The 26938-nt window shown below is 35.0% G+C and overlaps 1 protein-coding gene across 3 annotated transcripts in view; it reads right to left on the bottom strand.

Annotated features, from left to right (window-relative positions):
• Window positions 1-553: 553 nt before the first annotated feature.
• Window positions 554-26938, bottom strand: part of PGR (progesterone receptor) — a 73946-nt gene continuing 47561 nt past the window's right edge. Inside the window, exons 5-8 of one of the 3 annotated variants that reach the window (XM_023644695.2) lie at window positions 18714-18858; window positions 16432-16562; window positions 8634-8791; window positions 554-5904 (exon numbers count right to left, since the gene is read on the bottom strand). In XM_023644695.2, coding sequence (XP_023500463.1) covers window positions 5749-5904; window positions 8634-8791; window positions 16432-16562; window positions 18714-18858 — 590 coding nt within the window. In that variant the 3' untranslated portion in view covers window positions 554-5748. Of the gene's footprint in view, window positions 5905-8633; window positions 8792-16431; window positions 17396-18713; window positions 18859-26938 lie in introns of all 3 variants that reach the window. The other 2 variants (XR_002809026.2, XR_011440421.1) reach the window with 2 other exon arrangements.

A 26938-nucleotide genomic window follows, 5' to 3' on the forward strand; every position in this document is an offset into this window, starting at 1 on the left:
TTGTTTTACTGCTTTTCATTCATTTTTTGAGTTTGACAAGGAGCAGGGAGTACATTAAATAGATGCAGATGTCAGGTAGAGAGAGACCATCGTTTTCACCAAAACTTGAGTAAGAAAAATACAGAGAAACCACAGAGCCTGAGGGATATTCTTTTCATTAAAATCATGACATGACTTAGTCTAGTGAGGATAAGCAATTTAGGACTTGGCAAACTTTTGCTAGATTATCTGGCTAATATTTCCTGTAAAATTTAAGAGATGTGGAAAATCCCCACATTCAATGGCTATTTAAAAGGCATACTTTGGGAAAAAGAAAGTTATGCCCTTCCTTGGGTCATCTGCTTGTCTATTTCACTTTATCAGTGGAGACATGGCTGTTGGGTTCTTGAATACAAAAATGAAATATCTTTAAATCTGAAAAATTTTTTTCCTGTTTTGAGTGCTTCTTATAAACAACGCTCTGGAGACTGTAAAGATATTTAAAAGGATTTATATTCTATCCTGAAATCTGGTGTGTAAAGGGTAAGTATAGATGAGAGAAATTGCTCAGGTATTCACAGCAAAAACTCTAGAAATTTAATAGCCATCTCACCAAAGGAATGCATGATATCAGATCAAGGCAGACATGAAGATCTCTTCTGGGCATTTTGTATCATAACCTTCTTAAGGATAGGAATGTTATTTTTGGGTTGATGACTTTATCATGATTTCTAGATCCATTGTTCCCTCTTGTGGAATTATTATCATAGTAAAAGTAATCTGAGCATGTGATATAGCATAGACTTTTGGAGGGGCTGTGTTTTAGTTAAGCTCTCTATACCTTAAAGAGAAACTTGAAAAATGTCAAAATCAGTACCATTATTCTTAATATTATAATGAAATAGTGATAGGCTCTTTAGATTTCTGATAAAACAGGCCCTAAACTCAAAAGACTATATCTTTTCAGGGGGAGAAATTGATTGAATACTTCTAGCTCTAATTTCAAACCAAAGACATCAAATACTCATATGTATACAGAGATAGAAATAAAGCAACTACATTTTATAGATTCCTTGGTTTCACTATAGAATATAATAGATTAATTTGATAAAATCATAGTCAGAACTATGGCTTAATGAAAACATAATAATAGCTGTTACTATTTCTGAACACCTGTATACTTTTTTTGTTTTCATTTCTGTCAATCGTAAAACAATTGGGCAAAGGCAGGTTTAATCAGAGAGGTTAAATGACTTGCTCAAGCTCATCCAGCTAGTAAATGGCAGAGAAGTGGGGCAAAGGCCTGGATGAGCCCTTTCTACAGATGCTATCATCAAATATATCACTGTAGCTCTGGATAATTTAGAAGTTACAAGTTGACATGCCATGACTATTTGAAAGGCATTGTTTTGGTAAAAACATATTTGCATATCACCTCTATAGCAATAAATTATTTTAATATTAAATGTGAAAAATAATAGCACTGCCTAATTAAAAAGTGCCATGTTTTTCATAAAAACACACAAAAAATTGTTACATAACAAATGATATTGGAGGTGTAATTGCTTCATGCTCAAATGGCTTCTCAAAGCTTTTTAAGGGAAATATTTTTATTAACTCAATAATCTATTTCAGTAGGCTTCAAGTATTTTCTGATATATAACCTGTCTTCCTATGATTTAACGTCACTTTAGAGTACCAGAAAAAACATGACCTGTAAAATGAAGATAAAGGTTATCAGGACTACCTAGGAATGGAGGCATTAGTAGGTAGGGATTTGTAGAGGAAAAGATTTAGATACCTTCCATTTGGTAATGTCATGTTCTTTTTCAAAAGCTTTTTTCTTTTTTTTAAAGCTTAGCCTGAAACATTACATCCTAGTATTGAGACATCTACATTGTGAATCAAGATCAACATCAAGAATATCAACATTCCTATGAGGTTGCAAAATAACAGTAACCACAATGACAAAACCCAACTCTTCTGGCCACTACATTCTTTTCCCCCACAGTTGAGTGAAATACAAAAAGTTTTAAATTACTTTGGAAATTAAATATGTGCTGGTGTCATCAAAATATTATTGTAATTCAAAGTAACGAGAATTAGATAGTAAAATAATCACATCATCAGTAGTTCTCTGGGTCTATTACTTGAGTGTGAAAGGCTAATGATATTGTTTTTATTTTTTTGGACACACCTACATTCATTTACTTATGTCACATAATCCATTCTGAGAGGGACCACTCCACAGTGGTAGATTTCCTTTAACCACTGTATATGGGGAAAATTTAAATGTATTTATTGGGATGACATTTGTGGGGAAAAAAGATATTGAAAGCTTTCTCAACAAATGTACATATAAGATTTAATGCAAATGAATTACCCACCAGACTAAATTAAGGAGGTATTTGATATTCATTTTAAAGTTAATATCTTACTGTGTGCTGCATTTGTCTCAGTAAAGTTATACATGATAATGCTTTGCACCTATCAAATCCAAACTGTATTTTCATTTGTACATTCAAATATTTGAGGGCCTACTATTTACCAGGCACTATGACTCAGACCTACTACTAGAGTGTAACTTTCTTTACTTAGAGTTTACTTCAGTTCTAAGTTCTCATAATACTTATTAGCACATTTTCTTGTGCTAATAGAGGCCAATAAATATTTGTTGAATGAAATCAGAAATGAGGAAAATTTGTATATTGAGGTTTAAAATACAAACAATTTAGGGCTACTTAAATATAAGAAACAATTGTATCTGTGAAATATTTCTTAAGGAAGGAAATAATACTCCATTCAGTTTTAAAATTTAGAACAGGGAATATAAAGTGTTGTTCTTAATAAATATAAAATGTACTGATATTTTCCTATAATATAGTCAGTACAAGGAAAGACCTTACAAAGTAGAAAGAAAAGGTGGAAAATTTAAAAGAGATGAAGAGAAATGAAGAGACGGAGATAGGGACCATAGGAAGTGAGGTGATAAAGTCATGCATACAGAGACATGCCTTGCTGTAACAAAAGAATGAGAGAGATCCATGGCCACACCAAAAATAGATAGAGAACATGTCATTCAACTGCCAGTCAAGAAACACTGTTGTCACACCTCAAAGTGGCTCTCAGACTTGTAGTAGAGTCAGAATTGTAGAACAATGCATTATTGTCATTCAGATGTGCACAAAATACCTGGTGAACCTTAGGAAGAAGCAAATCACTATCTGGAAGATGTAGGGAAGACACTGCAGAAATGATGTTTGGCTGAGTCTTGAGGTTGAGATACAAGTGGGACTGGTATGAAAGGGAGAGGGGATTCAGGCAGAAAATTGATGGTAAAAAGATTTGCATGGCTAGAACATAAAATGTATGCCAGTGGAGGATAAAGAGAGTAAAGTTACAGGAAATGATGCTTGAACACCATTTTAGAGTAACTATTATGTACCCACATTAAGAAGAAGAGTGGACCAATTAAATTCTAATCTCTGAGGTGGAGCCCAAGGAAAGATATTTTGAAAAAGCTCACTTGGAGACTCTAATGTGCAGCTCTAGTTGAGAATCACTGCAATAGGTGACTCGAAGTCAGTGAACATTTTAAAGTGAGGAAATGGCAAAATAAGATCCTTTTTAGGAAGATAACTGGCCTGGAGGGCAGAGAGAGAATGAGTCTGTATGTGTATAAAGACTTTGCAGAACTGAATGGCAGTCAATTGTCTATTGTAAGATAGATGTATTCATAGAAAAAGACATGTAGATAGACATACCAAGGAAGAGATCATTTTTATACTAATGTGAAGACTATTTGGAATAATTGGATTAAACTCTTATTGAAGGTTATAACCAAGCATTATAAAATTTGTATATTATCTATTTTATTTGACACATAGATCTAATGAACCGAAGCCAAGGGCCCTGGTTGGAGCTTGTTTTAATCCCTATTTCGAATGCCTTATGAGAATATACTATTTATAGATATTCCACAGCTAATTCTTTTTGTAAATTGAAGAAGTTATTGGTAAGAAACAGTTATGGTAACATTTCATGCCAATTTTTTATCAGATGAAACCACTTTATCTTGTTTTGGGGGCATATTAGTGTTCATTAATATTAATCTATGTTATTGTCCTTCGGTAAACTGCAAGTATTTATCAGGTGAAGAGAATGGGTAATTAAAAATGCATTAAGAAATCATAGACTTCAGTAAATGTTTTCTATACTGTTTTCAAAGTTACTTTGATTTTCTTAGTAACAACCGTTAATTTGCATAAAGTGATATATTTTATTTGTAAGATAAAGTCCAATTTTAAAGGAATTTTGAAAAAGAATTGGGTCTACTAGTCTTTCTGAGTTGTTAAACATTATATATGTGTGTGTGTGTATCTATCTATGTATGTTTAAAATTGGTATAAATTACTTCATCTAGAAAAGAAAACAATGATTGGTTTTGATTAAATTTTACCAGTGTATGAACTTGGTTCTTCCTGTTTATATACATCTTTTTTTAAAAAGTGGATCTCCAGTGACTCACATCAGAAAAGAACTCTTGTCTGTCTTCAAAAGGAATATTTTCAGTTCATAAAACAACGTGAATTATGTGTTTTCTAGTTATTATAATTGGTTGTATTATTTTAAGCCAGTATCTAGTATTTCTTGAAATAGCTCTTAAAATGGAATCTAAGGCACTCAAAAATTTTCAACCTATGATTCATCCATTATGCCTCCCTGAGTGAAGAAAGAGAATAATATTTCTCTCCTTTTTTCTACCCCGTCCCTTTCCCTCCCTCTCCTTCCCTCCCTCCCCTTCTCTCACTCCCTCCCTTCTCACCTTCCTTCCTTCATTCTCTGATTTGAGAAGAAGTGAATAAGAAGCTCTGACTAAAAGAAACATTTCTCAGGAAAGATATTATTACACCGGGGTTAAAGGTGAGGAAATTGAGCATCAGCAAGGTTAAGAGCCTTTCCACGGGCCCCAGATGGTAAGGAGTGGTCAGGCCGCAGACTCTCCTGACTTCCTATTCCATTCACAGTACCTTATTAGAGGACAATTCCCAAAAAAGCTTAGTAAAAAACTACAAAACCCACAATACTGTTGTCATAATGATATGGCTCTACTTAATAACTTCCTTAGAGATTTGTATTTCCAATCTGGGAAACAGTCTTAACATATGAGCTGTTTTTCCTAGTTTGAGAAGTATCAATGTGTTTGAGGGATTTTTGACTCTTTTCTCTGTATTTTTTTGCATTAAAAACTCTTTGGAAAATCTGATGAGGGTAATGAATTTCCTCCTCACAAAAACATATATACACACATAGACAAAATTTTGCATCCTATTTAAAGGTTCATTTTTGTAAATATAATCAAGGAGACAAAGGGAGCTACCTACAAGGAACATATATAATAGCTTTTTATTTTTATATGTTAAGATTTTTTCCTCTAAAGTTGATTTGTTAGATGCAAAAGTTAAAACTCTTCACCTAAATGGTATGAAATAATATGGATACGATTGAGTTTACTTTAACAATCAATTTTAGTACTTTTTCAATCTTGTAAACTCTTAAATATGGGTACACAAAAACACGTAAAAAATTCTAATTATGCTTATAAAGGAAAACAAAACCTCATAATTTTCTCTGAAATGTACACAGTATGATATGTTATAAATGTAAGGCTTTGAGAAGAACATTGTAAAAACTCAAGACCTCATAATCCTGACCAAAACAAAAACAGACATACCACAGAATTTAATTTTTTAAAGATAAAAATGTCATTCACTTTTTATGAAAGAGAAGAGGTTTCACCATCCCTGCCAAGATTTTTGGTAATTGTGCAGCAATAACTTCAGTCATCATTTCTGGAAATTCAACACTCAGTGCCCGAGACTGGATAAACGTATTTAAGCAATACAGATGAAGCTGTTTGACAAGCTGTTGGTTTAACAAATGGATAAGAAATGTGAGAAAAAGAATAAATTGATATACTATTCAAACATGGCAACTTACTTTTCTAACAATATAAATACTTGTCAAGATGTTTTCTTCTTACTAAAATGAAAATAACTCCCACTCTCTAGAATAATATATAAAATATTACATACTCACAATGAAACATTTTGATGGTCCAGAAAGATTTAAAGAAACGATTCACAGTCCAATAGGATAACCACTGTGAACATTTTGGTGTATTTCTTTCAAGTTTTTTTTTCTTTTATACATTTAGATAGACTTACCCAGGTATATACACAATATGCACATATGCATATATATTTCTAAAAATGCATAAAAGTCTATTTGTTAATCTGGCTTTTTCACATAACAATACTTTGACTCTTCCTATTTCAATACAAACAACTCAATATAATTCATTTTAATATAATTTTAATTTTTGTCAAAGTAATTCATGGACATAATCTAAAAAGTCAAATAGTTCTGCAAGACTTAATAGCAATAACAACGAAACCCAGTGGTTTCCTGATGTAAGTCTTTCTATCCTTATTCCAGCTCCCCAGATACAACCACTTTCAACTTCTTTAGCCTGTCTTTTAATATTTATCTCTGTATTTATAATAAATTTTGTTCTCCAAATTTTACATTATTGATTAATTTCCTATTATGGAAAATGAGGACTTAGCTCTCTTATAATATACACCTTCCTCCCCGACTATATATACTTTCTCTTCTCCCCATTCTCTGTATTGTTCTGTCTCAATTTTTGGCTAAATCAATATCCAGGATTTATATTATGTTTTTTATTGTTTCCTGCTGGATTCTATTTCCTCTCTGATATGATTTATTTTTATTTTGGTGGAGCCAATCACTTCGTCTTCCTCTTTGCTTTGTTTCCTCAGTGTTTATCACAAAGTCATAGTCAAATTCTCTGACAGAAGTGTAAAAATTCACCTTAATATGTTCATATAGTTCCATCTTTTCCCAGTCCTGGTATCCTGGAAGCCTCTGCATTACTGTTCTCATCTAGACTAATGATTGCTCAGCCCAGTTAATGTGCTGGCCATCTCTCTGCATCTCTCCTGGGTTGGATGTTCTACTTCTTTTGCTTACTCCAGTGTTTTGTTGTAAGAAATCTTGTAGGTGTCCTTGAGAAAGGTTGTATCTGAGGTAAGCTCTATGAGACCTTACATGTCTGGAAATATTTTTACAATGCCATTGTATTTGTTTGATGGTTTGGCTGGGTATAAAATTCTTTGAAGATTTTCCATTCCTTCAAAATTCTGAAGGCACTGCACCATTGTTTTCTGGGTTCCAGCATTGCTGCCGAGAAGTCCAACATTATTCTCAATTCTGACAATTTGTTTGTGACTTGTTTCTTTTCTCACTGGTGTATTTTAGGATATTCTCTTTATTCCCAGTGTGCTGAAATTTTACAATAACATGCCTTGGTTCAGTTGTGCTGTGCCTGTATACTGGGCCCTTCCAGTCAGAAAACCCATATCCTTTAGTTCTAGCAACTTTTATTTTATGATTTATTACATAATTTTCCCTCCTTGATTTTCTCTAGTCGTTCTTCTGGAAATTCCTATTAATTGGAGAATGGAACCCCCTGGATTAATCCTCTAAATTTGCTATCTCTTCCCTCTAATTTTTCACTTCTTTATCTTTTTTGTTATTTTTTTCTGGGATTCTCTGAGATTTATATTTCAGCCCTTGCATTAAATTTTTAATTTCTGCTCTTCTTTATTTACTTATCCAAAAGTACTTTCTTGCTAAAGTTCCTTTTTAAGTATTTTCTATTCTTGTGTCATGGACACAATCTCATCCTTATTTCTCTGAATATCTTAATTTTTTTGAAGCTTTCTTCTGTTCTCTGTACTAGTGCTTTTTCATTCAAATCACTTTTTTTCTGTTTATTTTGCTTTCTGCCTTTCATTTCATAGGCTTTACCTAAATGGTGAATAACCTTTGGCTGTCTGTTTATATTTAGGAGTAAGGTCTCAAATTTGACCTGGTGAGTGGATAGCTTTTTTTTATGCCTTTACTGTCCTTTTGGAATGGTTTCTAAACACAGCAGCAATAAAAGTTGTATTCAATGTGTCTTGACTAACCACATATGTCTTGTTTGATTAATCCAGTCACGGTGTTGGGCATTTCTAGGGTTTTTTCTCTTGTATAAGCAATGCTGCAGCAAACATCCTTGCTTTTATATCTTAAATACTTGCCAATTATTTATTTAAGATAAATCCTAAAAAGTAGAAATTTGAAAAGCATGACAATTTTAACTTTTGCTATATACTGCCAGATTATCTATTAGCATTGTTATTAACTTATAATTCCATCCAAAATAGTATGAGAGTCTTATTCTCCACATTCATGCCTTTACTTTTCCTGCATATATAAAATCTTTTTTGACTTAAAGCAAAAATATTTTAGAATATATTCAGGAAAATGTATCACAATTCCTATCAACCATTAAATTACCCTCAAATTATACAAATACTAGTAAAAGGATATTTGGGTGATCTACATCAAAAATGAAAAAGCACAATATAAATTCTGAGCAGTGTGATGCAAATACTGTTTTAAAATACAAGTACAAATATGAATTTGAAGAAACTATATGAAGTAAAATTCAGATTTAAGATTTAAAAAGTTATAGAAATTCAGAAAATAATCACTGATATTCTACAAAACAAAATACTTACATCATGCAAGGTATCAAGAAATTTTGTAAGTTGGTAGAAACGCTGTGAACTAGAAACAACTCCTTTTTGCCTCAAACCAATCGCCTTGATGAGCTCTCTAATGTAGTTTGATCTCATCTCTTCAAACTGGTTTTGACTTCTTAGTCCTTCCAAAGGAACTGTAAGAAGACAATTACAAGTGGCACTCATGTTTAAAAAGACACTAGCAGTTTATAATACAAATTTCTGAGTTATATAATGATTTCCTTTGATATGTAACTCTAGATGCAAACATTTTAAATGCAAAAGAGATAGTGTTATTAATAGTTTTAGGACATGTAAACTTCTAGTTCTCTGCAAGAATATAAGAACAAGTAGGTAAGTTAAAGAACATTTCAGCTTAACTTATTTTAGTGCTGTATCAGTGGATTGGGCATTTAATTTAGTTAGCATGTGCTCAAAAAATACTTGCTATGATTTAGTTTACAACAGCATCTATATGTTGAGTCTTCTTTTTCTTTCTTTTTAACAAATACTTGGATCTTTCTGTAAAGTCTTGTCTTCATATAAATCTCAAGTATTTCTCATTAAGATTATTCCTGGCTAATTTATTGTTTTTTGCTGTAATTTTAACATTGCTTCACTGAATTTTCTAACTCCTTCCAGCTGATATGAGAGAAGGCTATTGATATTTGAATATTTCTTTTTATCCAGTCACTTGGTTATACTTTATTTTTATTTATTTTTATTTCTATTTAAAATTCTAACAGTTTTTGATTGTCTTTTGCTTTCTTGGTATACAACAATATTATATTCAAATAATATCTTCCTTTTCCCCTTTCCAATAGTTGTAGCTCTCATTTTTGCTTCAGGATTCAGTGCATTGTTCAGGACATCCAGAACAATATTAAATAATAATGGTGATGGCAAATATCTCTATTTTGTTGCTGATTTTAATGGGAATGCCTCTTATGCCCATTATGATGCTAACTAGTCATTTAGATATTTACCTCTGAAATCTTTAATTCATATATTCCAGATCTTAGGCACAACTTCTTATTCTTACCGCTAGTTCTCTTATTTCCTATACATTGTCAATTCACCTACAGCTTTTTTTCTTAAATCTTTTAGGTCTTTCTGTTGTTACTTGTCTGAGATGCCCTGGTTAACTTCTTCAGCAGTGCTATTACCAGAACTCCCAATTTCCATGCTTCCATTTTCTTTGATTGCACTTGTCCTGCAAGCAAACTTTCAACCTGAAAGTGAAGCATCTGCCTTTTCCTGCAGCTATATCTGAATTGCTGAAAGAGAACTCACATAACTTCTTGGATTTATACAAGTATATATTTATAACCTTGACCCTTAGTAATGTTTCTATAGAGAAAAAAATTTACTTAATTTTAGCAAAGTCAACTGTATGTGTCCAGCAAAGGCAGAGAAATAATCCTTTTCTAAAACCCCTACTTATTCCCTGTACCCCAATAAGATTTTGATTTCCACTCCCCTTGAAAAAAGAAGCCAGAGATAACAAACCAAAAGAAACGAAAAAGTTAATTCTTTGGCTTAGAGTTTTCAAGAGCTCAGATCCTGAATATAAAAGGGACTTTCAAAGGTAATTTTGGCAGTAAGTGATCTTCGCTCAATTGAAAACTTGTATGTGCATCTGTACGTACACACTATGTGTATCAATGATCTGTCTAGTTTCTTCATATATCTGTTTAAACCTCCATAACTCTTTTTAAGCTTTCCAACTAATCCTCCCATCTCCATCATTCTTAAACAGGAATATAAAATTAATTTTTCTTCTGATTATTGAAGTACTATTTTCCCATTGATCTTTGAAGAGTTGGAAACTAGTAACTCAAGGCCTTTGTTTGCTCTATCCAACAGTTTAGGACCAGAACTTGAAGCAATTTCTTCTTTACTCTAAGAGAAAAGCAGGCCTAATCTCATCCTGCCTCACATCCTTTAAGTACCATTAACAACATGTTTGTAGGATATGATAATCTAATCATTGGGCTGTCATCCCCTGCTCTTAGCTTATCTGAAATTTTTCCTCCTCTCCCACTCTCTTCCCTAGATTTAAGATCTTTGATGAACCAGCTTTCCTAAATATTTCTGACTATTGTCTTTAAGCACCTTACCTTAATTCATGATTTCTTTGATTATTACATCCAATATTATATGATTGGAGAATTGTCTCTCAGATTCTTGTTGATTCCACAAGTTCTGAGTTTTTAGGACTTCTAGTGGCATATCTTAGTGGCAAGTTGGGAGAGGCTGAGTCAATGGCCGTTAGCTAGATGCTATTTTAGATAAAAATACTTTTTTCAAAAAATAAGAATCTTTTTGATTTAGCTAATTTTCAAATATATTCATTGGAAAAATTTTAGAAAATGTAGAAAATTACGTCACCTGAGATCCTACAATTTAGGATTTTGGGACATTTCCTAAACAACTTTGTTGTTTAAAGTTTAACTTTTAAATATTTTATCGCAGTTTTGCTGCCTTATTAGGGCAAAGAGTAGTGCCCTGGCAACCCAACTTTTTCCATGCTCCAGAGGCAAACCACTCTCAACTCTTTTAGTGATTTCTTTTGGTTTTTCATTTCATACTTTTAAATAACACCCTTATAAAGGTGCTGATTCTTGATTTTTCATTTTTAACTTTTGAATTTCCAGCATGGAAAATCGGGCTATAGCTCTATTTCCATCTACCATCACCACCACACTATAAGCATACATATACATACAATCTCCTATTCCTCATCTTCCTAATATCATTTTCACAACATTGGTTAAATGGATATTCAATAATCAAAGTTACTATTTTAGCTATGTAAAATGCTACCACAATCAAGTCATGTAGCATATATTATTTCTTTTCCTTTCTAGTACAACTTTTTGTTTTACTAAGATTAAATACCATCCTAATGGGTGTGAAGTGTGATCTCACTGTGGTTTTGATTTGCATTTCCCTAGTGATTAGTGATGCTGAGCATATTTTCATGTGCTTAATGGCTATTTGTATACTTTCTTTGGAGAAGTGTCTACCAAGGCCTGTGCCCGTATTTAAATTGGTTTTTTTAAACTGTTGAATTGTAGGATTTCTTTATATATTCTCGATATTAATACTTTTTCTTTATCAGATATGTGACTTTCAAATATTTTCTCCTATTCAGTGGATCACCTTTTCATTCTGTTGATCATGTCCTTTGAGGCAGAGAAGTTTTAAATTTTGATGAAGTCCATTTATCTGTTTTTTCTTTTGTCGCCTGTGTTTTGGCGTCATATCCAAGAAATCATTGCCAAATCCAAGGTCATGAATCTTTTCCTCTATATTTTCCCCTAGGAGTTTTATAGTTTTAGCTCTTAGATTTAGGTCTTTGATCTATTTTGAAGTTAATTTTTGTATATACTGTAAGGTAACGGTCTGACATTGTTTTGAATGAAGTTTTCCAAACACCATTTACTGAAATGATTATTTCTTTGATGATTTCTTCTCTTATGTATTTTGTTGTTTTCTCTTTATAGACCTCCAACTATTTGGGTGTTGCACCTCCTTCTGGACTCATATTTTCTATATTTTTTGTTTTTCGCTCTACTTTTGAGAGGTTTTCCAACTTTGCCTTCCAATACCTCTACTGAGTTTTAAATTCTGCCTTCATATGTATATATTTAATTTCTAAAAGCTCGTTCCTTTTTATGCGTTCTTCCTTTCTCATAGTATCCAGTTTTTGTTTCAAGGGTACAACATGCTCTCTTATCTTTCTAAGCAAGGATAGCTTATTTTCATATAATTTTTTATTTTCTTTTAAACTCTGGGGGTGGGGCTCAGGAGTTTGCATTTTATTTTATTTTATTTTATTTTTTTGTGAGGAAGATTGGCCCTGAGCTAACATCTGTTGCCAATCTTCCTCTTTTTTTTTTCTCTCCAAAGCCTCAACACATAGCTGTACATCCTAGTTGTAAGTCCTTCTAGTTCTTCTTTGTGGGATGGCTCCTCAGCATGGCTTGATGAGTGGTGTGTAGGTACATGCCCAGGATCTGAACCTTCGAACCCTGAGCCACTGAAGCGGAGTGCATGAACTTATAGAAGACTCGGCCACAGGTCTGGCCCCCTGCTTTTAAATTTTTTTAAAGTTTTCATCTCCCTACATGGTCTCTGTTTCCTCCAAGTTCTTTTTTTTCTTTCTTTCTGTTTTGTCTTTGTCTTTGATGTCAAAGGCCTCCCTCAGATACCTTGGTTGTTTATTTATATTCAAGAGTGGAAAACTAAAAAGCCAATTGACAGTTCTATCTGCTAAGTAATGCTTATTGACTGTGAGCTTTAGTGAAGGGCAATCTGGCTGAGCTACTTCAAAGAGAAGTTCCTGCTATTAGCATATTTAGTTGTTTTTCTTTCTGGCTAAACAGATTCTGCAGAGAAGACTCTTTCATTCTCCTACATACAAGATAGAAACCTGGATGACAAAGTTCTAGGGGACAGCTGGGGGAAGAGTGCTGGAGGATGGTGGCTCAACAGCTGGTATATAATCTTAATCTGTTTTCACTACAGAACCTCACACCCTCAGCAGTGCCTGCAGCTCACCAATCTAGCTACCCTCTGTTATATTCTCCTTGGGGTATAAATCTACTGTCTGCCTGAGTTGGAAAGGAACAACTGCATGGCTGGGTGATATTTGGAAACAGACTTTCAATACAACTTTGTGTTTTTAATGCTACTTTCACTCTCATTTCAAAAAACCATCTTGTCACCAACTGCAGAATGTGCTAGAAGTTCAGCGATGCACATCAAGTTGCTTCTTGGCTTTCCTTACTTCTTAGAATCCAAGCTTCTCAGGTATGCTTAATTAGTTCTGCTTGCTGGCTTGCAGAATTTTATTTCTATTGATTCCTCTCTCATTCTTTTTTCCTTTTATTTTATTTCTTAAAAAATCCCTTTACTGGGGCCGGCCCTGTGGCCGAGTGGTTAAGTTCATGCGCTCCACTTTGGTGGCCCAGGGTTTTGCCGGTTTGGATCCTGAGTGCGGACATGGCATCACTCGTCAGGCCATGTTGAGGTGGTGTCCCACATGCCACAACTAGAAGGACCCACAACTAAAATATACAACTATGTTCTGGGGGTTGGGGAGAAAAAGAAAAAAAAATCCCTTTATTAATATTTTGGTGTAGTTTTAGAGGGAACAATGGTAAAAGTATGTGTCCAACCTGCCATATTTTCCTAGAGACATGTATTTTAATTTTTAATGGCAGATGGGAGGTTTAAATTCTTTGTATCAAATCACTAAACTTTTTCTTTGCCAACTTTCCTATTGAAATTTAATTTTAAAAAGGTATTCCTGGGTCTGGCCTGGTGATGCAGTGGTTAATTTTGCACATTCCACTTCGGTGGCCCGGGGTTTGCTGGTTCAGATCCTGGGTGCGGACACGGCGCAGCTTGGCAAAAGCCATACTGTGGTAGGCGTCCCACATATAAAGCAGAGGAAGATGGGCACAGATGTTAACTCAGGGCCAGTCTTCCTCAGCAAAAAGAGGGGGATTGGAGGCAGATGTTAGCTCAGGGCTAATCTTCCTCAAAAAAAACCCAAAAAGGTATTCCTTATTTGAAATTTCAAAATCATTTATATTCCTTTTAGTTTGCTTTTAATGATTTAAGTGTTCACATTTTATTCAATTACCTGTTATTTATTTTAGGATATAATTTGAGCTAAATGTCTCAGGTGAGTTTTCCCCAAATATAAAGCTATTTTTGTCAACAATATTCGTCCCATACTCATTGACTTTGATATTTCTGCTACAGTATATTAAGTTCTAATATATACTAGTCTGACTAAACTAACAATTCAGTGTATCTATTCTTCTTTTGCACTGTATTAATTATGGTAGCTTTCTAATTCTCTCCAGCCCCCAAATTTTTGTAATACTTATCTATTTACTTTTCAAGATGTAAAGATGAATTTTCAACAGCTTTGCCAAGTCTCTCCTCAAAAATCCCTTTAGAATTTTGATTAGAATCTGTAGAAATCATAAGTACTATTCACTAAGTATGTCTGTTTTCCCCTTTTTTTGAAGTTGCAAGTGGCCAAGAATCTTGCTTTCCGTGGTATGTGAGTGGAAGTCATATGTATGCACTTTCTTCCCTTACCCCTGCTCTCGTGATTGTGGCAGCATGTGTTAAGATACAGCCTCCACTTGCCTGGGTACCTGAGTGATAACCGTGACCAGAGCCTCCCTGTGGATCTGCATCAGACATACAGTGGAAGAATAAATACTTAAAATTTTTTTTCTTAAGCTACTGAGATTTTGGGGTTGTCTGGTCCCCCACCATCATGTAGCCAATCCATAAATACAGAATTATGTTAATAATATCCGCTGATTTGGGAGATCTAGGAGTCTCCATGACATACCTGCTATAGGATTCATTACTGTCAAGAAATGAAGGATAGGAGTTAACTGCTCTAATACTATTTCATTCCAGGGGACTCTCTTGGCCAGTCCCATATCAATACCCATAGTCTCCTTTGTGCTCTTTCCTCAAATTAGGCTTGAAGGTCTCTGCTCCAAATACGGTTCCCAAGAGTAGGGCGATAGGCCTATATATCCTCAGATCCAGTGCTGCTCCCTGTCTTTACACAGATTTCAGGAGGAAAACTTCCATTGAAAGGGTTTAGCTCTTCTATTGTTTCCTCCTGACGTGTTACCTCTTCCCCACCATCACCATTTGAGATTTGTGCCATTAGAAAGAGGTTCCTGCAAAAATGCTGCTGAGAAAGACCCTTAGCTCACCTTCTACCTAAGGTATTAGCTCCCTGTTGTTCCCTTTCAAATCACTAGGAGTGAAGGAAGGATCAATTCAGACATTCAAAGGCTGAGCCTACCTGTGCATGGAAAAGGGGCAGAAAAGAGTAAAAGGCAAAAGCATACTTTTTTTAAAAAAATTTAAATTTAAACAATTTTCCCACCCAGACCCTTGGGGATCTACTGAGGCAGAGGTGTATGTGTTCTTTGTATATAAGAAAGAATGAAATGGATATCCGCCAGTCCTTCTGGCGACCAATGCTATGTTTGATAATATACCATTTCATTTTTCTTTTGGGTATACAGCTAGGGTGCACTTCTCAGCCTCTCTTGCAGTCAAGGTGGGCCAAGGAATGTGGGTGGAAGTGACATATGACATTTCCAGGTCTCACCTCCAAACCTCCAGATCTTCCAGGTCTCGTCTCCAAACTCAGTACTTACCTTCTAGTCAGATCCAGTGGAGGACTCCAAGCTACTATGAAAGGGTGGAGCCCCTTCCTGGAAGGAGCCTGGCTCTTCTTGCTGACCCACTAGACTGTGACTCTGAGTGATAAATAAACTGCTCTGGTATGATGCTACTGATCTTTGTCATTATTTGTTACAGCAGCCTATCCTGGCATAAAGAGAATAGATTCAACCAAAATTGTGTATTTTATATAATAAATCCTATGTGGAGTAGAGGTGCAGGGAAGCATAGTTTGTGTTTATGCATTAATTAGTTTATAATACCTAATTGAGTGAATATGAAAAAGTCACTTAATCATGTTTTATCTAAAAAAAAATAGAATTGGCTGAATTGATAGGCTATTTTAGTATTATGTGATGGGTAAAACCTGAGAAATATGAAGTGATTGTATTATAGTCTATGACTGTATATTGGGTGTTTCTCTTTTGCAGTTACAATCTAAGATTCATACCTCGTGTTTAATCATATGATCATATTGTTGTTTGAGACTTTCATAATGAATTAAAAATTAAGAAAGTAAATATCTTGTATTAAGTTACTTGTACTCACTCACTTGTATTAAGAAGTAACAATACTTTCATACAGAGGAACTCTTCTTGGCTAACTTGAAGCTTCACAAACTCCTGTGGGATCTGCCACATGGTAAGGCATAATGAATATAATGATGATTCCTTCATCCGCTGTCTTGCACCACACACAACACACAAAAGGAAAAGCAACAGGAAAGAAAACCACATACAGTGTCTTAGCCAGTTTATGTAATTTATCAGAGAATATGGGATTTAGTAATGACCTTATTTATTATTGAAAATGACTTTTTATAAAACAGACTCAATATTTGGAATTTTAAACATCTAAATTCATTGACAATATCGAGTTTTGGAGGTCAAGAAATTTTAAAGTTAGAAAATCACATTAAATACACATTGAGCAAGATTAAAGTTGTTTCTCACTATTATCATCACATTTTAAAAACCTAAACCAAGAAAGGAGAGCAAAGTTGTAGGAGTTGAGAATGTAGAGCTGAGGGGACACTCAGGAAATACTTTATATACTGATAAGATTTTTCTGTGAAAAAAAATTAAAAATTTTGTGTGCAATCCAATGGGAGAGTGGATTCAGGACACAGAAACTGAATAGTGTAGAATAGTTCCATGTATTCAGTTTAGAGTATTCAGTGTAAAATGTTACAGTGTGAAATATTCTGGGGAAATGTATGGTGATGTAGAAAAGAGAACATTAGCAATCATTAAATAATTGACAAAGTCAAATACAAATTCTGAAGGTTGAGGAAATTTATTTCAGGTATTTTCTCAACCAGGTACTGTTTTGTAATATCCTCATTAGTCAAATGAAGCTAACAGGAATAGTGAAAAGAGAATGAGATTTTGACTCAGGAGAGCTAAGATTGATCCTGACTGTCACTTAGATTCTTTAGCAGGCTAAGCAATTCTTCTGTGCCTCCATTTCCTGAGCTGTAAAATGAAGGATGCTGATTCCTTATCAATTTCAAGAGACTGCAGGATAAAATGGAATAAAAATATACAAAAGTTATCTGTAATCTGTAAAGACTTACATAAGTGTAAATTACTATGTTATATAATTCTAAGTCAGCACTCACTGTTAGAAAAGTATAAATATTTCCACGAAAAGATTCTTATTCAGTTTAAAGTTATATATAGAACATTAATTATAGTAATTTAAATATAATCAAGCAAATGGACATATTTATCTTTCAACTTTCTAAATAAATTGCCAGTCTGATTTTTCTTCTAAGAAGAGAGATAATACTTTTACTTTCTGAAGGTAAGTCAATACTTTCAAGCAAAAATATTTCTCACTTACCTCACTATCTTCAGTTAAATATTTCTCATTTATTTCATTATCCTCATTTAAATATTTCTCATTGCCTTCATTATCTTCATTTAAAGATTTCTCATTTACTTCATTATCCTCACTAGTACCAAGGTATGAAATTTTAATTTGTTCAACTAAACATTTAATTTTATCTTTAAGTATATTTTTTGGTACATTTTTGAAGCTTAAAAAAATTGGATTTGAGGGGCCAGCCTGGTGGCATAGTGGTTAAGTTCATGTGCTCCACTTCAGCAGCCCAGGGTTTGCAGGTTCGGATCCTGGGCGCAGACCTACACATTGCTCATCAAGTCATGCTGTGATGGCATCCCACATATAAAGTAGGGGAAGATTGGCACAGATGTTAGCTCAGGGCCAATCTCCCTCACCAAAAAGACAAAAAAAAAAAAACCCCAAAAACCCACTAAAACCAAAAATTGCACTTGAGACAACTACTGTATATTGAAACAAAAGGAAAAAGCTCCAAATATCAAATTATGTATAAAAATGATACAATTTTATTAATATTGTCATATCAAATTATATCCTTTAGGTAATTCTGAGAAACCTTTCAGGAAAATTCTATTATTTAGGATACAAAATGTACAAACATCTATTTAAATGTAAGTTTCAAGATTATCCTACCTATACATTTTTTTTTTAATGGTTCATTCTCTCCTTCTTTCTTTTAGGAAGATTGGCCCTGAGCTAACATCTGTTGCCAATCTTCCTCTTTTCTTTTGTCTCCCCAAAGCCCCAGCACATTTGTATAACCTAGCTGAAGTCCCTCTAGTTCTTCTATAAGGATGCCATCACAGCATGGCTTGATGAGCACTGTGTAGGTCCATGCACAGGATGCAAACTGGCGAAACCTGTGCTGCCGAAGCAGAGTGTGTGAACCCAACCACTACACCACTGGGCCAGCCCCACTACATATATATTTTTGATAATAATAACAACAAAAGTCAAGTTACTACTTACTCATTTAGTACTAGATCAGGTGCAAAATACAGCATCTGTCCACTGACATGTTTATAGGATCTCCATCCTAGTCCAAATACCATTAAGCTCATCCAAGAATACTGGATAAGAGTTATCTGGTCATCAATATGTAACTTTCGAAAACCTGCAAAACAAATTTAAAAATAAAATGATCACAAAAATCACTGTGTCAGAAATGTTGAAAATAAATAGAAATTTGAAAGTACCTGTCAGTAGGATAATATAATGTTTTTGATCTCAATATATTTATACTACAAATCAGGCAATATTAATAAAAAATAGGGCCTGCAAAATTAAAAAGAGCAGCAGCTTTGGAAGTTATTAAAATTAGTCACTGTGGTTTAGCATTTCTGGAAATTCACTAATTGATCAAATGTCTACCACTCATTCTTTCAACACTCATTTATTGAGAGCCATTCGTGTGCCAGGCACTGCGTTAAAATGCTGGAGTTAGGAAGATGAATAAGACACAACTCTTGCCCTTAAAAGAGGTTTGCAACTCAACAGGAGAGAGAAGCACATAAGTCCAATGTTACAGAAAGTTAAGAGGGAGTACATCAGGCAATTGGGAGATCAGGAAAAATATACCTTAAAAGAGAAAGCGATAATGCCCAAGCAGAATATAATCAGTTTGTTGAGGAATCTCAATTCTTTGGCATTTAAGTGTAAACTGATTTTATTTTGTAAAACCACTGCTTTCAATTGTGCTATATCTAATTTTTCTTTAACATCCCTTGATAATGTCTTGGGTAGCTGCCATAGTCTTCTGGTCACTTTTGTTTTTTGAAACCTAATCCAGTCTCATTTTAGACTCCTATGTGGCTGAAGAGGTTTGGAGTCTGTGTGTTTGTGTGTGAATACTCTGGTCTTTCACATCTTCACAACCTCCTTCTTTTAGGCCTTTCTCTGGTGTTGGTGGCAGAAGGAGGATGGCAGGGAAACACAAATGTATCTTGACTTAAATGGTCTTTCCAATTCTCTTTTTGCCTGTTGGGGGAAGATTACCAGCTCAACACTGATTAACTTAAAAGAGGGAGGAAGAGGCAAAGAGGTGAGTTTGGAGATGTAGGCTGGGGTCAGATCATGGACGGTCTTGTATGTCTATTAAGGAGCAGTGGCGGTGACACTGCCTTATTATGTTATGTATGGATCCTTGGGAGCCATGTGGAGGATGGATTCACTGGAATAAGCCTGGAGTTAGGAAGAGAAGTTGGGAGCTATTGCCAAAGGCCAGATGAAAGATGATAACAGCCTGAAATAAATCAAAGGTAGGAGTAGAGAGGACAGAGTGTATTAAAGAAATATTTAAAGAGTAAAATCAAAGAAATCGGGCAACTGACTGTATGTAGGTAGGAGGAAGAAGGAGTCAAATAGGTCTTTCAGTATTTTTACTTGAATGGTGGGTGATGACAACAGTATTACTGCGATAAAAATAAAGAAGGAGAAATAAGCTACAGAGAAAAAAGTAAGTTTTGGACATATTTGAAGGACCTCCGAAATATCCAGATAGTAATTGGACATATGAATTAGAAGTATGGAGAGATATCTGAGCTAGAAATACAAATTTCACAATTATTTGTATCTGAGTGTAGCTGAAACAACGAAAGTGGATGATATCATTTATTAAAGGCATAGAGACAAACAAGTGTTTTGGTGGGAACACCAACCACTTTTCATAACGCTATTTTAATAACATCTATTCCTCCTAAAAACTCATTGAAATCCACTCGCAAATGACCTATTTCAAAAGGAAAACCAAAGCAAAACTTAATTCCTTAGATCTTAAGGGTGAAAGAAATTTATTTCCTGATTCTGTTAATCATCTCAAGTAGGTAGCAGAAAGGTAGGTTATCTTCTCTCCATACACTCCAGACAGTCCCAGCTTCATGTGAATAACAGGAAGACTGATATTCTCTTCTCAGAAACTTTTAGCCTTACAGGGACCAAAAACATCTTTAGTACATATTCATAGTTAGGGATGCTATAGCAGACATCAGCCTTGTTTTTGGGTGGGGAGTGTTCACTCTTTAGTGTTTAACTTTCTCCCCTTCCTCCTTCCCTCTCTTCCTCCCTTTTTTTCTCTACGCAGACATAATTTCCCATTGGTTGTAGTGTGGTGAGAGCAAGTACCCTACCTTCTCACCAAGGAAGCTGGCTAAGGCTTTGCTTCCCTGGGCTTGTGATCCAGGTTTGGCCTGCGGAACACATAGTACCTGGACTTTGAATCAAAAAATAGTAAGGCAAAGACAAAGGTATGCTTAGGCTTTATTCTTGATGGTGGTGGTGCCCAGCGACAGCAGGATACAGTGGGGGCATTTGTGATGCTTGTTTCCTGGCCCTCCAGAGATGCCTTGGTTTCTGCATATTTCCCAAACTTGTCTTCTAGCTTCTATTCAGTGAATCCTTGGTGTCCTTCCAGGAAATTACTCCTTTCTTTTTGTTTTGTTTTTGATAGCCAGATGTCTTTTGTTTTTGTTTTTTAAAATTAACAGAGTTGGTTTTTATTGCTTGCATCCTGATTTATTCAGGTGCAGAAAGACTCCCTAAATAACCAGCTAAGAAAAATTTGTCACGCGATTTTCTAAATTCTTTCTTTATTTTCATATGACATATATGCATCTTGAGGTCCATGTCTATATATTACCTCTTTTTTTTAAAAAAAAAATGAAGCAGTCAATACAATAGACCTAGTACAGAAATGCTGCTTGTAAATGGAATATTTTACAGGCTTTACAAAAATGGGTAATGAATTCTTTTATAAAGTTTAGAATTATTCGATAAGAGAGAAACGAATTTTCCTAATCTTTGCAAGGCAAGACTCCCTAAAGGCAGGCATATATGGATCTGTCTATTGCTGGTCTATCTCAAATTAGAAGGAGTTCTGGAGAGAAGGCCCAACCTCCGGGGCTGGCTCTACCACTCGCTGAATGCCACTGTGCACAAGTCATTTAATATCACTGAATCCAAATTTCTTCATAAGTAAAATCACAATGATAATGATAACTAGTTCACAGAGTTGTAATGACACTCAAATGGGATAATTATGCACATTATAGAGCACTATGCAGATGTTTACTGTTATTATTACCAATGGAGCCCAAAACAGAATTGCTGAGGGGGCAATGGCTGTATGAAAGCCACCGATTAGTCTGATGGGAAATCTCTGATATTAAAACACAGTGAGATCCAGAAGGCATTTCATATGTCTCTATATATTTATTTTTATATATTATTTATATATTATGGAACCTACATGATACAACTAAAGTGTCAATGTTATCAATAGCAGTAAAATTCAAAATGTGATGAAGCATTCTATCTGGAATATACATTTTCCAGAATATATATTTCATATATATATTTGTTACATATCAACAAATATATATCTGTGAAATACATACTTGTCCAGAATATAGATTTTATATGTTATTAGATATATATAACAAATTATATATTTCATATTATATATGAGAAAAATGGCAGAATCATAGAAAGTTAGGTTCAGTCAAGCAGATATATTAAAACATTAACAGACTATTCAATATCATCTCCGGTAATATACTTATTTTTCTCTGTATCTTTCTTAATCAATTTTATAACTTTCTAAAGAAAGTATTTCGGGGCTGCCCTGTGGTCGAGTGGTTAAGTTCACGCACTCCGCTGCAGGCAGCCCAGTGTTTCGTTGGTTTGAATCCTGTGCGTGGACATGGCACTGCTCATCAAACCACGCTGAGGCAACGTCCCACATGCCACAACTAGAAGGACCCACAGCGAAGAATATAGAACTATGTACCAGGGGGCTTTGGGGAGAAAAAGGAAAAAATAAAATCTAAAAAACAAAAGAAAGTATTTCATAATACTTAAATATTTGACTTACTATGCTATATTTCTTTCACTCTAGGCCTTTGTTTTATGATAATCTCTGAGTAGTTTTAAAATTTTACAAAAGTATACAGCAGTTAACTCATTTGTTCTTTTATATTTTTTTTGATGAGGAAGATTAGCCCTGAGCTAACATCTGTGCCAATCTTCCTCCACTTTGTATGTTGGATGCCTCCACAGCATGGCTGATGGCGGAGCAGGTACATACCTGGATCTGAACTGGCAAACCCAGGCCTCTGAAGGGGAGCACATGGAATTTTAACCACTCGGCCATTGGGCTGGCCCCTTATTTGTTCTTTTTTGAAAAACAGATTCTGCTTATATGTACATTTTTATGTTTACACTAGCCTACCCTTTGTTTTTTGTTTGTTTGTTTGTTTTTTTTTTTGCTTTTGCATTCTGGGGTTATTAAGGACTAGAAATAAAGAAACATTCTTATTATATTATAAAAGGCAAATCTTGCTGAAATAACTTAAAACTTATGAAAGTACCAAGAGTTATAGCAGAAAGTATATTCTTTCCATTTAACAAACAAATACACCTCAGAAACTAGCTTTATTTACTCCACCATTTAGAGGGCTAATCTGTGATAAATGTACAATGTTAAATTGACTTGAACATGCTTGGTACAGAAGTGCAATTTTTTTCCCCATTAACTGTAATATCATACATTACTTTATACTGAAACAAAGACGGGAACACTGAGATCAAATTCCCATTGATGATAATGATCAGGTAAACTCAGTACATTTGAGATGATGATCAAAATGAAAACCTTCACATAGGGAAGTGATGGATGATCTCTAATTGTGTTTAACAGGTAGTAAAGAAAAAGAGCCTTGCCTTTTAACTGATATGACCTGATTATTTCTGACAAAAGCCATGTTACAAGCTGTACAATCATTAATGCTGAAAAACAATTAAAGAGTACAGTAAAGACATGGCCTGTATGACCTTCTAGGTTCTCCTATCTTTCTTGTAGAGTTCTGGTAAAATATACAGGCTGTGCTTCTGTAAAAACTGTCATATATTGAAATAGTTAATCTACAACAGGTGCACAGCATTAAATACCTCAGCATGTTCCGACACAAAATATGAGCTTTGAGGAGCACAAAAAAGCTTCAGCACAATAAATGTAATCACCAACACATGTTTGATAACATTATCAATAAGGATGTGATGGTTAATGATTTAAGGCAGCATAGTTCTTTTCATATCAATTCCATAATTTAAATTTCTGTAAATATTCTTTAAGCACTTCTTTAGGATGAAGCATTATGCTTGCAATTAGACATAAAATCTAGAAAGACCCTGTTTCTGCCTTCAACCCTTTTGTCTGGCGAGACAGACAGAAAAGTAGAACATAATTATAACTCAGGGTGACAGTGCCTTGACACAAGGGTGACGTGGCAGAGCAAAGGGGTTTTTGACCCAGTCTGGGAAGGCTTGGGAAAATCTTCCTGGGGAAGTCACAGGTAATTAGAATCCTAAAGGCTAGTTAGAGACAAGCCAGGGGAAGACGTGGGAGAAGACAAGGGCCTCCAGGTAGGAAAAACAACATGGGCTAAAGAAGGCAGGAAATTGAGCAAAGAGCATTTTGGGAACTGAACCTTAGAGTTACCTGAAGAGGAACAGTGAGAAAGAATGCTGCGAATTCAGGAGCCAGACCACAGAAGGGCCTTGGATATTAAGGCTGAGAAGTTTGAAAAAGAAAAGGAACAACAGAACTGATTATAATTGTTTTAGAAAGATGATTCTAGGGGCAGAATAGAAGATTGTTTGGGGCCAGAGTGAAACTGTGGTAACAGGATCAGTCAGGGGACTACAACAGAAATCTAGGAACAAATGACGACCTAAACTAAGGGCAGTAGCAGTGAAAGCAGCGCGTATAATGCATCACATATTTAATTAGTAGAGTTGACAGGATCTGACAACTAATTGGACAGGAAGTGAAGGAAAAAAGTGAGCTAAGGATGATACCCAAGATTCCGTCCGAGGTGCCATTCAAGATACAGGAAAAGGTTTTAGGTTTATGGAGTAGAAGGTCATGTTGACTTGGGAGTTCATCCAGGTGGAAATGTGTAATAAACAGTTGAAATATTGGGTCCAATAGTTCGGTAGAGGGTCTGGGTTGATACTATGTGTTTAGGAGTCATCAGAATACAGTGGTAGTTGAACACAAGGCTATGTATGAATGAGCTCATCCAGACTGTGGCATGAGAAACTACTGGAGTACAAGACAGAACACAGGGAACGCCAAATTTATGGTGTAAGTGAAAGAACAAATCCACAAAGGAAAGAGAAAATGTATAAATTGAGAGAAAAATATCTAGCTGGAAGGGAAATGATGAATGCCAAAGGAAGAGTTCCAGTGAGAAATAGTTACTTTGTCAATGGCCCCGGAGGCATGTGAAACATGTTAAGGGATGAAAGTATTCATTTGATTTGATAAGTAAAAAATTTTGTTGACATTGGCAATAGTAATTTCAGTAGAGTAGAATATTAGGAAAGTCATTTTTGAAAGTCTTCATAAAAGTATTATCAAACCTGACTTTACTCCTGGTAGGCTCATTTCTTTCCCATCACTTTTTTGGGGGGAAGTAATTTGATTTATTCATTTGATTTGGGAAGAAAGAAAAAAATCTTTTGTCACATATGCAATGGCTGTCACTGACTCAAAAGATATTTTGCCATGCTTCACAGGCAGAAAACAAGCAAAGGACTGTCCGGTCTTCTGATGCTAATGACTGTAAGTAGTCTTGATGCCGGGTTGGTGAGCCGAGGAGTCGAAAGAAAGATTTCTTGGACTCTCAAGATCTGGCAGTAGTGTTCTTTTATTTAGAGAATAGTGTGGAATAGCATGGGGACAGGACCCATGGGCAGTCAGAGCTGCTGCGTGGGGACAGGACCCACGGGCAGGAGGAGCTGCTGCTGCCACTGCTGCTGCTGGCATGGGTGGAGAGTAAGGCTAAATTTAAGGCATAGGTATGTGAGTTATCTCTTTACAAGACAAAGGAAAGAATATGTAAAAAAGTTGTTAAAATGATATCAGTGCCGGTAGGGTCTGGTTATTGGGTGGTCCTATAACTTTTAGATAAGAATCAAACCGGATTAAGTAAATGGCAGAAGCCACCTCTTAAATATTGTCTTCAGCTAAAGACAAAGGAGGATGTTGTGGGGGAGGGGGTTCAGTTACATGAGGTTGCCAGACAGTAAACAACTTAAGTCCTTGCCTTCCCCATTAAGAGTTTCCAGAGATAAGGCCATCCCGCCTTCCTCCTGGTGCAGAGAGGGAGACAACCCCCACAGATGGAGACTTCCTTCACAAATGCAAATGTCTCTCATCAAAGGGGAAGGAAATTCCACTCCACAGAGCTTCCTTCTCATCTGCAGTTTTAAAAGTAACCAGCCTAAAATATTCCCCATCACTCTGTCTAGCTGAGACCAAGAAGTAAGGAATGTATTAAAAAATGCATGTTTAAAAATGTTAAACCATTGACTAAATAGAGATTTCACCAAATAAATAGCAGAATCAAGACAAAATTTATAAAAAGGAAATATTTCTCCCAAACTTCTCTGTCACATTATTTCTGCTACAATGTATTGATATACTAGACGAAAATATTTAAAGATTAAATTAAATTGGGAATCAGTACTTAATACTCATTCTTATTATTACTTATTTCCAAAGCCTACCCTGACTTTCAAGACCCTCCTTGATCTTACTATGCTGTGAGGGGAAGGTATGATAAGATTTTTTATGTTACTAAAGGACTCTGACATTTTGAAAAGATTGAGAACCATTCTTAGGCTGGTCTAATCCATCATTCACCAAACATACTTCATGTTTTCCTTATTTTACACCATCAGCCATGCTCCTCCTCCTATCTGAAATGCTTCCTCTTCTTATCAGGACTTATCAAAGTCTCATTTCTCCTTCAAGGTGCAGTTTAACTGAGACTTTGAATGAAGCCTTTTCTAGTTCCTGAAGCCAAAAATGTTCTTCTGTCCCCATTTTCTTTATATCTGCATCTTACATCATTTTCACATACCACTATAGTTGTTTGGGTATCTTATCTATTACATCAGATTGAATGTTCCTCAACGAGGGAATATGTCCTGTTCATTTTTAAAATTTTGCAAATATTGTGTTGCTTCAAGTTCCAAAGACGAAAATATTACTCATTGAAGTTACAGCTAAAAGTCAATGTAAAAGCATTCATATATAGATGCAATATGTCAGATGCAGTGTATCCTGAGAGGTCATTTGTATTTAAATGTGTTGTCAGGAGGCTAAAGCATCTTGCAAGTCTCCATTAAAT

Source organism: Equus caballus, chromosome 7, assembly GCF_041296265.1.
Source record: "Equus caballus isolate H_3958 breed thoroughbred chromosome 7, TB-T2T, whole genome shotgun sequence".
NCBI classification, from domain to species: Eukaryota; Metazoa; Chordata; class Mammalia; order Perissodactyla; family Equidae; genus Equus; species Equus caballus.